General features: G+C 30.6%; 2 protein-coding genes across 4 annotated transcripts in view; one reads left to right on the top strand and one right to left on the bottom strand.

Annotated features, from left to right (window-relative positions):
- Positions 1-15,392, top strand: part of LOC129228073 (tether containing UBX domain for GLUT4-like) — a 102,387-nt gene that overhangs the window by 33,124 nt on the left and 53,871 nt on the right. The window lies entirely within an intron of this gene.
- On the bottom strand, positions 3,527-14,737 carry LOC129228062 (integral membrane protein GPR155-like). The gene is made up of 2 exons (XM_054862700.1): positions 14,503-14,737; positions 3,527-7,787 (listed from the first exon to the last, which is right to left on the bottom strand). The coding sequence occupies exon 2, from the start codon at positions 7,764-7,766 to the stop codon at positions 5,334-5,336; it is 2,433 nt and encodes an 810-aa protein (XP_054718675.1). The 5' UTR covers positions 7,767-7,787; positions 14,503-14,737; the 3' UTR covers positions 3,527-5,333.

The following is a 15,392-nucleotide window of genomic DNA, read 5'->3' as shown; positions in this document are numbered from 1 at the left end:
TCCCTATGAATGGATGTCAAATGGTTTCATCTGTTTTGCATAAATATGTCAATTAGTTATATAATAATAACTACATTACTTCTATTCTTTCACTATTACTTGTTATTCTTGCAACAAATATTATATTGTTTGAAAACTTAGTTCAAAATAATTTCAATTACTTTTTAGTTCTATCATAAATACACATATGTTTTTATGAGTAATTTTAATAGTTTCTTAAAATTCTTATGCTAAGTGGTTTCTGGAAGTAAAGTATTTTTTTTTCTTAATTTTCTATAATCTTTCCATTGTAGAAAAATTTAATATACTGTTTTATAGGTTTTCTTCCCCCAAAAAAATTTACTTGATATGTTTTTTTTTAAAAACCATTTTATTGAAAAAGTAGCATATTTTTAAAATATATCTTTTGTTCAACAACTTTACACAACTTAAAACGTTTAAAATACTGCATTTTATACAAACATACAATGGATTTCAAGTAGAGCAAAGAAAGAAAACTATTATCATTAGTAATGTAAATCAGGGAAATTTGGTGAACTTAATCAGGGAAATCAGGGAACTTTTTTTCATAGTTCTTGTCGCCACCCTGTAGTAATATGTTTTGCTCTTTAGCTCAGGGCTTGAATTGAGTTGAGCCTAAGATTTTCCGTTAAAATCAAAACTCTTAAAGTTTGTGAATAAGGAAAGAAGAAAAATGCGAATGGAAAAGACGTAAAAATGGCAATGCCACATAAAACATCAATACTTTTAATGGAGATGAAATTATTTGAACTTGATTTCTAATAACTTGTACGTTCTCTTCTTTGGAGATAGAAGCTTAAGTTGTCGGCCATAGGTCGAGTTAGATCTGTAGTAAAAAAAGCCGCTCTTTGCAGTGGTGACAAAAAAAAAAAAAAAGTTGTGGGACCTTTTCTTTTAACTGACAGATTTAATGAAGAAATGCCTAAATTTTAGCTAAGCCTAAAAAGTTCAACTAAGAACGCAAATGACTCCGGCCATATTTAATTTAGAGCATTGAAACAAATTGCGTACAACGCGGAAAATTCTACCCGTTCCAACGATATATAATATTAATATGTGAAAGTAATTTTTTACCCCTTTAATAGGCAATAATAGGCAATTTATTCAAAATTTGAGCTTAAAAATTAAATTACAAAAAAACTAATTTGAATTTAAAAAAAAAAAACCAGGTGCACACCCCCAGGACTCGAAGCAATTTTGTACAAAATTTCAAGGCTGTAGATGCTATGGGGTCTCCAGGGTGCAGGCCCACCACAGAATTCCTTCCAGAATTTCTTTGAAACCTTACTTTTATTTACTATTAATTATGCTTTATTCTTATAATACATTTTATCATCATTGAAAAAATATTTTAAATTATTTTTCTTGTTTTTCCCAAATTGTTAAGTAAGATGAAGATAGTATCAGAGCAATAAGGTATACATAACAACTGCATTTGTGTAAAATTTTGAACATTGAGAATACATTTGTTATGTTTAAATTATCTTTATTTGGTGCCTTTAACGTTCACCATAAGTTCCTGCAGTATAAGTGAACTCAGTTTCTGTACATGAAAAATATTTGCTGATTAGTAATTAAAACATTCTTCTAAATGTGTTCTGGATTTCACTAAAATATTTTCTTGACCAAAAATTAATAGGGTTGGGTACAATTTATTGATTTTTTTCACTTTGTGTTTCCTGGTATCAGAATTTTTCTTAAAGATGCGTTTTCCAGTGAGTTATGAAAGAAAATAAATCTGACACTGCTTTTAATCATTCAATAATATTTCGACAATTTGCAGTCCACTCAAAACAGTCAAAATTTGTACCAAATAAGCTTTATATTATATTGCTGACAAGGGTTGCCAATATATATCAGTCAGTATGTATCATGATATATATATCACGATATACAGTAGACCCTCGTTTTACACAAGGGTTACGTTCCACGGAAATGCCGCGTAAATCTAAACCGCGTAAATTGAGACCTAATACTAGTATTAAAATAGGGGTTTGGTTCCGTAGATAGCAAAATACTTCATTCAAGTGATGACTAATTGCATAATAAGTTTAATGTGTACTTATATCGACTTTTATGCACAACATGCATAAAGAAAACATAAATTAATTTCGTGTACTGTTTATAAAGAAGAGCTGGCTATGATAGTCTTCTGACAGTCATTAAGAATTTTTCTCTGTAATTCTTTGCAGAGCTTTAACGCATCCTTGATCACTTACGTCATTTCCATGATAGAATCTTCCTTCAGTACCAAATCAGAAAGATCATTTCTATTGTCTAGGAATGGCTCAAAATTTTCAATGTGATCCTTTGTCACTCCTAAAAACTCTTCTTCCAGTGAGTTCTGAACTGTGTGAGTTTAAAAACTTTACTTTTGGAAAGAGCTCTGGAACCAATCGCATAAAATATCTCCAGTGACCCAAGCTTCATTATTAGCATGCCAAAATGCAGTTGATTACGCGTAATCTGCAATCTTTAGGAGTTTGGATTTTGAAAGAGGGGAAAATTTTATCTGTTTGCATTAACGCATCTGCATAAAACCGAAACTCATCCGCGTAAAATAAAATAAAGGTGTCAAATTTGAAACCACGTATAATGGAAACTGCGTAAAATAAACCTACGCAAAACAAGTGTCTACTGTATATCCAATATTTATTTGAAAATATCATGATATTTTAATATTTTTGATATTTATTTTTCCTGCTACGGTACTTTCAATATAAAAAGTATATTAATCATAGTAATATTGTTCATTTATCATTAAAAATAACCAAAAAGTTATGTACTATATTTTTATGATGTATTAATACATCAATAATGTAACAAAGTAGTTATAATATTCCTTTTTTACTTGTATTTCATATTCATAAAATTGTTATTAGTGTAACTATTTTAATTCATATTATAAGTGCCTAACTAAAGAGTAAACATTGCTCAGAAAGTTAGAAAATGTCTTTATGACTGTGCAATGAATAATGCATATTATTTGTTTCTGATGAATCATATAGCTGTAAAATTAGCTAACAAAAGAAAAATGAGTAAAACAGCTAATGCTAAATTAACTCTGTTAAAATTGATAGAAATGTAAAACAAAATTTTTTGATATAAATAATGAAAGAAACCTTAATTTTAAGTCTACATATTGTAATTATAATATAAGAAAATGAAGAGTGATTCGAGGATGTGTGCATTTACTATTTTGAAGACTTTAGTTTGTGCTAAATGAAAACTATCGGATATATATCATGATATTTTCGAACCCTGGACTTGCTCCACATTAAAAATAAAGCTAGCATTTATTTCGCTAAGTTTGATACTCTTTTTTGTTACGCCAAAGTTTATTAAAATTTTTAATTTTAGTCAGTATTTTATAAATTTTGGTCAGTAAAGTCGGTATTTTTGTCTCTATTTTTGTGACAGACACACACATGTATATTTTCTGTTTTAGATTATTTCTTGTAACTGAATAACTACATACAAAGCTCTCAATTTTATGTTCAAAAAATTTATTTCAAGAAAGTAGATACATTCAGTGAACTTTGAAATAAAAAGGTGGCACATATATCACAGTCAATTCTTTTTTAACGGTTTCCACATTGTATCACATGCATTTTACAATCAAACCTGTTTTATGCACATTTTCCACAGTGATATTTGATTGTACTATCTACTATTGTTTAAAAAAAAAAAAAAAAAAAAAACTACTTGATGCAGGAACAGGTTTGAGTGTATTAAATTTCACAACCTTCAACTCCAATAATTTGACAGTAAATTGATAGCCATACATTTACAATAAATGATAAAATTCAGTGTCCACAGTTATGTAACAACAGAACCTTTTTATAAAGAACACATTTAATCCTTAGGCTAAAACTACTAAACAAACATAAATAAGCTCATCAATTTTTAAAAAAGTGTTTTGAATCATTTTGATTGTTCTTGTCTTTGTTTCCCTCTTGAATTTGCAAATTGTTTAAAAAGTAAGAAGTGCTGTCCAAAAAAAAAAAATAGAATAATGACAAATGCATGTGCATAATACGGCAGAAACCTGTTTACTAAAATTAGTTTACTCAAGTGTAAAGGGGAATGAACTGCGGGTGGCATTATTTTCCCACACATCAGTAAAATATGACCAGATATTATCTGTTATTACTAATATTTTACCCCTGTAAATACAAATATTTTTTTCATAGACCAAAAGTTCTTAGGGTCAAATCAAAAGGGAAACTATAATTTTGCTAGGGTGGGGGTAAACAATTCCTATTTTTATACTAGGGAAAATCCTATTTTTTTACTATCCCCTGCTCATTGCCATTCGGACCCCTGTTGTTGCTTACAGTTTTGCTTTAAGACTATCACAAAAAGGATTAGTTTTTTGTCCCTTCAGTTTTATTTCAATCATAATATTGTATTATTCAGTTTGTGCTTTGTGTTATGTATGGGGTGGAGGGTTTCAGCCCTCTATCACCAAGGAAACATCCTGGTCACTCCTCTGGGGAAGGACCACAAAGAAAACCTCTGATTACAGAATGGTTTTATATCTACTGAACAGATTTATGATTATCTATATTTGCACAAGTGTGAGATTTTGCTCATTTGTCAAGCTGTCATAAAATTTTAACTATTGCATTCAAATACGATTTACGGTATGTTTTAAATCTAAAGAATTGTCAAAAATAAAAAACTAAAAGATTTGGTTTTATGCATTACAAATACATTTGCAGATTATTAACTCAAAAGTGGATGTAACTGCCTGGGAGCAATATAGTGAAATTAACTTATTTTCTATTAACTTCTAAAGCTTCATTATTCTAAAGTAAGGCTAAGTTTTGAAGTATTCTAACTTCTAAACAAAAGAGCATTTGAACTTCGTCCTAAACCTTTCCTCTTTACGTTACTTGTGCAAAAGCTATGGTTGCCTTTTCCTTTACATACTTGTGCTAACAAAACCCATACATCCACTTTTAGAGATCAGTGTAAATGACCCAGGGTTAGCAGCAAGAAATTGTTAAAACTAAAATCTACAATCAATTACATGAAAAATGGCAATTGCCCTAATACATAAAAGAAAAGAAATGCAGATAATATATATTTTGTTACACAAAAACGGGTCATGATTTAAAGATTTGCTAGGTAGCATTTTCCCTTTTAAGAATTTTATTTTTTAAACTTCCATCAACGTTTTATTTGCTCAATTATTATTTTTGTTGTTATTATTATTTTTTTAGAATGCTGCAGGTAATTATGTATAGTTTGATCATAAAATTACATTCATGCTTAATTGAATAAATTTTTAAGTTTCACACTTAATTTTACACTTCCCTATTGTGTTCTTGCTCATTTTGAACGAATCTAAATACAAATGAATTTTGAGAAAAATATCCAGCATGATTTATTTTTTCAATTATATTTCCATTTAAAAGAGTAGTACCATATATTTCAGCTTCCTCTGTTTTCTCTATAATACCGTTTTCTGTGAGCCATTCAACAAAATCTGCTGCAGTAAAAGCATACTTGTAATGGATATTATTTAAAATTTTAGTTTGGCCAATGTCAAATTTGCATTTTTCATAGTAAAATGTCATAAAATGATTACAAATATCTATTGAAGTTGCTTCATAAATGTCTAGAGTTTTCTTATTCTCAAAAAGTGTTTTGTATTTTTGTCGAATTTTATCCATAAGCTTACTTTCTAAGCCGAATAAGACGAAACATACAAATCCTACACTATGGTTACCGATTATATCTAAATATTCCAACTCAATATAAATACCATTTTTTGTTTCTAAAAGCAATTTCCATATGCAGACTGATAAACTCAAAGTCATGACAACACATAATGCTATCAATAACACTGTGTATTTAAAAATATGTTTGTTATCATATATGTCAATTTTCCCTTCTTGGCATTTGCCAATAAAATTTGATAGAAATTGACCACATTGAAGTCTTTGTTCAGAACTGCATTGAAATCTAGAATCACAAAAATTATTTTGATACTCTTTTGGAAAAGTGTTTGTGGATTGTTCGGCTATAACATCATCTATAAGACATTGCCCCAAATCTTCTACATCAGTAAAATGCGCAGTTGGAACTTCATTTCTTAGTTGCTTTTTCGGGGGTTCAAAGGAACTGGATTCAAGTACAGCACCTGAATTTTGATAGAGAGGTTCGGTTTCATCAATGGAACTATTGTTTTCTATTTTATGTCTAAAACAAATGTGCTGCAGAATGAGGAACAAAATCGTAAGTGATAAACTTATAACCGTTATAACAGTTGTTGTGACTAATTGCGGGAAACCTAATTGAAAATCAATGCCCGTTACATGATTACTTTTACATATTGTCAATGTTGTGGCTATCACAAAAGGTAAAATCACACAGAAGATTATTAACAACAAATTCAACTTATTTTTCTTTCTTAAAATAAAACATAAACTTCTCCACCTAAATATAAAAAGAAGTGTACTTAAAAATACAGCACCTAGTCTTGTTGCATAAACACCACCAACAGTTAAAATGTACTGAGTGTAAAACAACGGTGAATTAACAGTAGGTGAGAAAAATAAGAGGATACCCCCGCATGCTATTAAAAATTGGGCAATAACCAACTGGAGAATTGGCCCTAAACATATACTATACCTCCTACCCATCGAAAACATGATTAAAAGCCAAGCAGAACTTAGAACGCTTGTAGAACTCAAATATGCAATCATTTGATCAAGGTAAAAGCTTAAATGATATATACCTGTTTGTGATAATGAGATTACTGATGCAGAGGCAAACATTAATGGGGCTGACACTATAGTACTTCCAATAATAGTTTTTGTTATAATAGTAACAGACATTCCATACTGAAGTGCAAATACATATACTGATGGTGCAGTAGGTATGGTGCCATAAAGAAAACCAAAGCTACTAAAGTTTTGTATTTCTTCATCAGTACTTCCTTGTAACATAAATGCAGAAACTTTTTGTAATAATAGTGGTAAAATCATATTTTTAGTAATAACTAATAGTGCCATAGTAAGAGAAATTTGATTATCTGAATATTCACTTTCTTCTGCCATGGTATAACCTACTAAAATTAAAGCTGTTGCGGCAAATGATGAACTGAATGTTTTCAAAGTTATCTCAAAAATGGGCAAAATTTGCTGGCCATAGCTCAAGTTCCAAGCCATACCTATTACTGTTGCAAACACAATAGGATTCATTAGAGTTCTTTTAAGCACATGGAGAAACTCGCAACTTTTTTCCTGTTTTCCATTTTCTATTTCTAAGAAGAAGAATCCAACAGTATTTAAGACTAAAAGTTGAATTGGTGCAATAATATATAAATATGCTGGAAATTCAGGATGTTTGTTTCCATACAGTGAGACAAGTAATGGATATCCTAAAGCAAAATCATTGCTTTGAGTTACTGCCATGGCAAATATGCCAGCTTTCCCGAAATTGACAGGATTGCTCAGCAAAATTGTCATCAGTGCTACACATATAAAAATGCATGATTTGGCTACAAAAACTGCTGCAATGAACTCCCACTTAACATCAGTAAAAGATATGGTTGATATTGTAACAAAAATCAATGAAGGTAGAGCAAGGTTCTTAACAAACAGACATAATCCTTTGGCTTCTTTATGACCTAAAACTTTACTTTTGCCTAAAATATATCCTATCAACATTATTCCAAAACATTCCACTAAGGCTGGCAAAAGAGTATCTTGCAAGTCTATGTTTGACTTCATGCTTCCTTGCAGAGAAACAACCTGGAAAAAAGAATAATTCCATTACACTACATTAAGTTATGGCAAAATAACATTTGCAAAGTTTGAAATTGTTGTTGATAAAATTAATATATATTAATAAACAACTCTAATTGTTTATTACCATTAAGGTTAAATATTCCTGCTGTTGCAGCAGTTTGCATTAAAATCTAAGCTGCTACTCCCATGATAAGTCCCAACATGAATTGCAGCCACTTACAAATAAATTTTCTTTATTAAATTCAAATTGTGCATCATAGTACATATAGCAGCAGGGAATATAAGCAAAACACTTGGATAGAGAAAAAAGTCTCTACAATGATTTAAAAATTATGATTGGGTTATTAAATTCTGGAAAATGAATGTCACTAGCAGTAGTCGCTAATTGAAGCCAACCCGTATCAAATTCAAAGAGATGTGGCAGGTAGGCAGGAGGGTTTAAAATGTAATGCATTTGTGTATGTATAAGCAAATGTATTATTTTAAAAATATATATGTAATGCACAGTTTATAAAAAAAGACATTTGGCTGACAAATAGCCCATATTTAAAAATTAAAACTGCTGCAAATTTATCTGTCACTCCTGGTGCAACATCTGACTATCGTTTTTTGTATTAAATGGATCAAAATCCCAACAGCCATCATCATTTAGCAGTGAGTTACCACCCTTCAGCCAGCATTAAGGCAGAACTACATGCAGTATACTAGACAACCGGATTATCACATTTAGCGGCTGCAGTTTTGCCTTGTTAGGACTTATCAGCCTAGAACAGTGAATATTTGACCTGGAGGCAGACGTCATCTCATTGAAGCTGAGAGCGCCAAAAACTGGTAGATAACAGGCTGTTTTTCCCAGGCTGGGGTGAAACTGTTGTGCTAATAGCTCAAAAATGCAATTATTACACCACATTGGACGAAAAGTGCAACTGCCTCCGAATTAGCGCCATGTGGCAATTTCCAATTACTTCTATCTGTTCCCTTTTTAGTGGGTCCCCTTTTAATGTGGTTTGGAGCAGATCTTGCTTCCAGTGCAACTGTTTCTGCTTCACTTAGAAACGCATAACATACGACCCCTACCCCCCCCCCCTTCCCTTTAAAAAAATTATCGCCAGATCCCTTCCTTTGTTCACTCTTTAAGCGGGGATAGATTGTTTTCAGCAGCTGAAAGCAAAACTAATTAGCTATTCATGCCATCATTAAAATACAGCAAAAGCTCAACCATGAAATAGGTTAACATGGCCGAATGCAGGTTGATTTTACTACCGCTTTTCAGTACTTTCACAAAAATCTTATTTTAAAATCAGTACTTTCACAAAAATCAAGTTATAAAATCAGCAGCTTCACAAAACTAACTTTAAAAATCGACACATTCTAGAAACAATATTAAAAAAACGAAAGTTTCACAAAAACCTATGTTTTAAAATAGAAAACATGTTTTTCTGTTTAAAACATAGTTTACTCATAAAATAAAATTATAAGATGATTTATATGAACAATCACTTAGGTAACAACTTTTTCATAAGTATTAAACTCAAGTTTCACTGTTTTTCGCCAAATTTCTTTTAAGCAATCTTTTAGCATCAGTTTTAGGGGATAGTAATTTTCTGAATTGTACACAGTACAAAGCTTATTGAGCTGAGATACAATGATATTTTCCCTACCTCTTAGGTCCTCCCCCCCCCCCCCCAAAAAAAAATGTTCGAAATATTAGTTAATGACATTTGCACTTTTCAAACTAACGTTTAAATTGCTCTAATTTTCTGAGACAAAAATTAGAATTTGCCTTTCAAAGATCACAAAATCAATGCTGATAAAAAAAAACTTTCAAAAAAAAAAAAAAAAAAAAAGAATATTGATACAATACTTTCACAAAAATAGGTAGTGAGAAAAAAATCCTGGATTTGCCCCTGGTTAAATAAGTTAATATTAATAAAAAGATTATATCATCAGCTACAAAATGGCCCAGACATAAAATAGCGGCAGAGTTTAGGCTCTTCACTGGCCGTGACTTTCTTGCAAAACATCTGCACCATTTTCATATTGTTTCAAGTCCTTTTTGCAGTTTTTGTGATCTGGGAAGGATCACGGATGTTGACCATCTCGTCATTTGCCCTGTTCTATCCAAATGCTTTCTTGCGGACTGATGCTGAAAGGCTAGGAGTCTTTTAGATTCATAGACTTGCTACATTTTACACAACCTATTTTTTGTATTTGTTTATGTCCTTGTTTCAGTTGGTTTTCAGTATCTCTAGTTTTGTTACAATCTTGACATTAGAAATAAGTAAAAGAATATAATGTTAACCTAATGAAGATAATTTTAAAAGGGATACTTTTGAAGCTCTGCTTTTAAATTTCTGTCAGTGGTATGTATACATTTAATGTGAATTTAAAACATGCAGAAAAATTACTTTCCAAGTTAAATTTGTCTTGTTTGATTTTCTCCATATTAACTTAGGTTTTTGACAGTTTAAACAATCTTTAGTGTCAAAAAGCAACCCTGCTAGCCAATGATTCCGCAACACATACATGCCGTTTTTAGATTGTATCTAAGGCACAACCAATGATATATAGAGTCAGGTGGAGCAAAATACGTCAGTTAAAAAAAAAAATCTTAAAAGACAACTTTTAAATTTCTGTCAATGGAATGTATACATTTAATGTGAATTTAAAATATGCAGAAAAATTACTGTAGAAATTTGTCTTAATTGATTTTCTCCATATTAACTTAGGTTTTTATTTTATTATTTTTTTTTTTTTTTGTTTTTCCAAGAGCATAAAATATTTTTTTTTGGGGGGGGGGGGGGGAGAAGCCCAAACCAAATATTTTGAGGACTTTCCAAACTTAAGTTTGAAAATATTAAAAGTCCTCATCTGCAGTGAGAAGTTTTAAATTTATTTTGGACCCTTCTAACTTATGCTTAAACAGGGTTGTAGTTACGGCCGGACAAAACTGATCTTATTCAGGCAGGCCACTGGCTAAAACCGGTTAAAACTGGCCAAAACTAAATTACGTGAAAATACACTTCTAATTTGTATGTATGTGAGAGATGTGTGTTTTGCAACTAATAAATCTGTTAGTTGGAAGTTGTTTAATTAAGCATAACAATTTTAGTTAATTAAATATAATATTAGTAAAGTAATTTAATTATTATAACAATAATAGTGAACAAATTTTAACTTTTTTCAAAATTAATAACTGAAATTGCTCACACTAAAATGAAAGACACAAGGAATACAAAACAGCCTGTAATATAAATATAGTAATTTTTCAGTAGTGTTGCCTTTTAATTTTCAAAAATGTTTTCCCTTTGGGCCTTTAGTTTTGTTTTTTAAAAATGCCTATATGTTTCTAAGTGAAGTTCTCTTTTTTCTCTCTCTCATTTATTCCTCAAAATTACTTGAAATACTTTGTACGTTTGTGTGTGAGAATTAAAACCTATCTATTCAGCTTACAATGTTCCACTCGATAATTTTTTTAATGTTACTGCATATTTTTCATGTAAACCTTATCTTCTACACATGCTGTAATTTCTACAAACTGTAAAACATACTATGTAGATAATGAAAGGTGATTGATTATGGTTTGTTTTGCATTTCTTTTTTAATAATTTATTAATTGGTTTTCATTTAAAGTTTGATAATTATGTAATTGGCCAAAACTGGATAAAACTGATTTTATCCCAGCTGGTTTTAACCGGTTTTATCCATGGTTAAAACCATCACTGGCCGAAACTCTTACAACCCTGTGCTTAAATGAGGCCTTGATTCCAGCAGCAAGCACAGGAAATTTCAGGGGAAAAGATAATCCCTTTCATTTAAAATGTAATTTTATCCTCCCCTGCTTTTATTTTGGTACAAAAGTTAATTAGTGGAAAAATGATCAGCAGATCTAGATCTTTCAATCTGAACTTTTGGATGTGTGTGTTCAAACGCTTTTTTTTTTCATTCGGCACTAAACAGAAAAATGAAACATCAAATAGATTTGACTGACTTGCCATGAATATATGCGTAAGTAGGTATAGTTATCTGTTAAGAAAGTGTAAAATGAATGAGGTGCAGATTATACATTGCTGTGGATTATCTGGGTGCTTTTTCTTTTCTCAATGCATTGAATCTCAACTTATCGTAGGATTCATCAATCGAGTCACTTCCATAGCCTTTATGGGTTTTTTTTTTACATAGCTTGAATTTTCTTCTTACGCTATTCACGCTACGTAAAATAAACAACTCCACAACCATGGAAGAGGTATCCTCCATTTGCATAAGACTAGACTCTTTGCCTTTTATTAACTAGTATTCTACAATCAATTTCAAGAAAAAATCATTATTTTTTTAGATTTTTTTGGATGAAACTTTGAAAATTACTTTTTTAGGTTTTTAATTTAATTGCTAAATGCACGTCAAAACAACTTCATTTTTTGACATATTATATATATTACACAAAGACTTTTTTTTCAGGACGATTCTAGAGCCATGCAGATTATATGGAAGGAAATACTGTACATAAATTTCCATGTGTTTCAAATTTTACGATGCCAAGTTAGCTGCATCTTTATGCATTTAAATGTTTTCCTTATAAACTTGAATGTGTTGATCATACAAATTTTTGATCACAAAAAATATAAAAGTGAAATAAGTGCATAATGTTTTAAAAATTAATTTCTTAAAATTTTAAAGTAAAAACAACTGGTAAAAATTTTTGTGTTGGCCACTTTGCTATTTTTTTTTTTAATAGATTGATTTTTATGAATTGGCAAGAAAATAATTTTTTAATTTAAATTACTAAAAGTATGCCAAGGACAAAAAACTACTGAAAGAGTTTATCCAGGTTTATCTATCCCCCCCCCCCCCACACACACACACACATACACAGAGCAAGGGCAGACCCTGCCCTAAAAACCACAAAGAAAGAGAAAAATACTCCTCAAAATAATACCCAATAAGAATTTCAGTCTGTGCCATGACCTCCCTAGGTGGGCACTCCTGGTTTATCAAGAAATAAATAAATGTTATCTTCAACAATATACCTAAAGAATTCAAGTTCAAAATAAATGACCACTAATTTTTAAATAGTCACCACTAAATTAAACGTCAGCTGACCATGGACAACTAGCTAAATATTTGAAAATGTCCAGTTAACAGAATATAATTTTTTAAACAAATAAAAAAAAAAAAGTGGATCACAGAATCTAAGTCGAATCAAGTTTTGAAACATTTATTTATTTATACAAAAAAAAAAGTGATCGACCCATTTGTTTCATCAATGGCATTATTGATGCTAACTTTGCTAACTAAAGCATGAAAGAATGCAGAATATTAAATTTATATTTGTGTTAAGCCACAATATGAATCACAATTGTGTCAATTTGTGAATTAAATATGAAATTTCTTGATTAAAATATCCAGAAGGCATACTAAAATGATTTTTTGGGCAATTCTTGAAAACATGTCCCGTTTTTATTTTATTCAAGTAACTATTAATGAAATATGGGATTAACTATTATGCTTTGATAGTATATTAAAGCATGTATTATTCCCCAACAGCATTATTTTTTGAAGGCTTTGGTTAGCTGGAAAAAATAAAAATTTAGCGTTACGCACAGGATATTTTTTCGAGAATCGCCCTTTTAATGGACTGAAAGGTGTTAATTAATGCCAAAATGTGATTTATGGTCAGTAAATATTTCAAATATGAACTAAATTGGTAACACAAGCAGTTAACACGGGAAAAAGCGTGCTTAAAATGTGAACGTTAAGATGCGTGGGGTCATTGAATGACTCCAAATTAAAACCCTAAGTCATACGCTAATAAAAACATCATTTTTTAATTTGTTTATTGGTAACACCAATCTTAACAATATAATCAATAACGTCTTATAATTTTTGACATTACAATTGAATTTTAAAATGCGATTTATGAATTAGTTTTACATCGCACTTATAATGAAAAAATCTCTACATTTGTTGTTGAAATCAAGTTTAGACATACATCATATAATAACGCTTTATGTAAACTTCACAAACTTTATAACAACTAATGCTGTTACTGGTATTTTACAAGCTTAAACTTGTAGAATTAATGCTAAAAATGTTTAATTTTTTATTAAAACTAAAAAAAGAAAAAATCGCGACATTCAATACAGCAATCTCATTTCACTTTACTCCACTTTGTATCATATTTTGCAAAGAAAACATCAGAGTTATTCACTTTATATAAATAATTTCCATCTTTTTTAAACTCTATCATATTCACAGAAATTTTCATAATCTAAGAATTTCTTTTCAAAAAGATCTTTAGGTCTATATTCTTCATTGACAAAACAATTATTTGATTCAATTTCGGCAAAAAGTGTTCAGAAACGACCTATTTCTTTCGCATATGGTATTGGCATTACAATTTACATGAAATAACTTCAATATTGAAGGGATATGAACAAAATAACCGTATTGGGCTAGTGAAACAAACGGCAGGACACACAGTGTCATTTTATGACCCCAGTTACTGACTAATTGTGTTTTAAGTGAACACAAATGCCCGAAATCCGTTCAAACTGTTATCAAAAGATAGACGGGGGCAGCAAACTCAGCTACTGCTAAGAAAAAAAAACTGATGGCTAGTTTTTTAGCGATTACTGTTTGCAGAATGCTTGAGGTCCTAAAATGATCCCTGCGCGTCCTCCCGGGTTTTAAAAAAATGAAATTTGGACTTAATACTTACGTCGAAACTTCAAATTTACTCAATTTAGCACCGATCTATAGATTACGTAACCTACATTGCGCTAAAAGGGAACGATTGCAGCTATCTCTTTCCACCCGTCATAAATTAAGTCATGTATTTTGTTTCAGTTCGTGCAGAAACTTAGCTTTGAGGATATTTTCTAAGTAATTTGTTTAATCTTTAAGGTGCAAGTTAACTACATGGAACTCCGACAATATGAGCGCGGGACAGTTGATGTTTGTTGTTCAACAGAAAAAGAAAGAAGCAGTAGAAGTATTTATCGCTTCAAGTTTGAATCTTCCATTTTAAGTTTTCTTGAAGTTGATCCTGCTACAAACGCTGTGCAGAACCGTGTAGCTCATGATTTGTCCATTGTGTAAAAAATGTGCTTTTCAATTTAATGTATTTTATTTTTTAATTTACTGTTTTTTTTTTTTTAATATAACTTTGTCATCTTTATGAACCTTACGCATGGTGTGGCAACGATCTTTCATAGTTTTTCGTCTGCATGTATTACATGTCTGCATGTATGTCTTCAGTGTTACTATCGTTAAGAAATCGAATTTTATTTAATTATCAAAAAGGTTTTGTGCATTCTGAACCCATGTAGGGTGTCCAGACTTATAATTGTGTGATAAGTACAAAGGAAATGCTAGTTTTCACCGATTTTCTCATAAGGAACCAAAATTCTTAAAATCAGGAAAATGTGATTAAGAAGAAAAATAACGCCCCAAATGAATGATTCATCATTCCTTTGAAATATTTCTAAGCTAAAATCTTTCGAAAATTTCTTTTCAAATTAATAGAAGAGTTTTTAAGCCGCACAACGTTACGGCGGTGAGTCGGAATTTCTTCTGCTACAGAACCGGTTCCGTGATTGACAAAGAGAT

This window comes from Uloborus diversus, chromosome 1 (assembly GCF_026930045.1).
Source record: "Uloborus diversus isolate 005 chromosome 1, Udiv.v.3.1, whole genome shotgun sequence".
In the NCBI taxonomy this organism is placed as follows: Eukaryota; Metazoa; Arthropoda; class Arachnida; order Araneae; family Uloboridae; genus Uloborus; species Uloborus diversus.
Note: the sequence above shows the minus strand (reverse complement) of the source record. Positions and strands in the feature narration are given on the sequence as shown.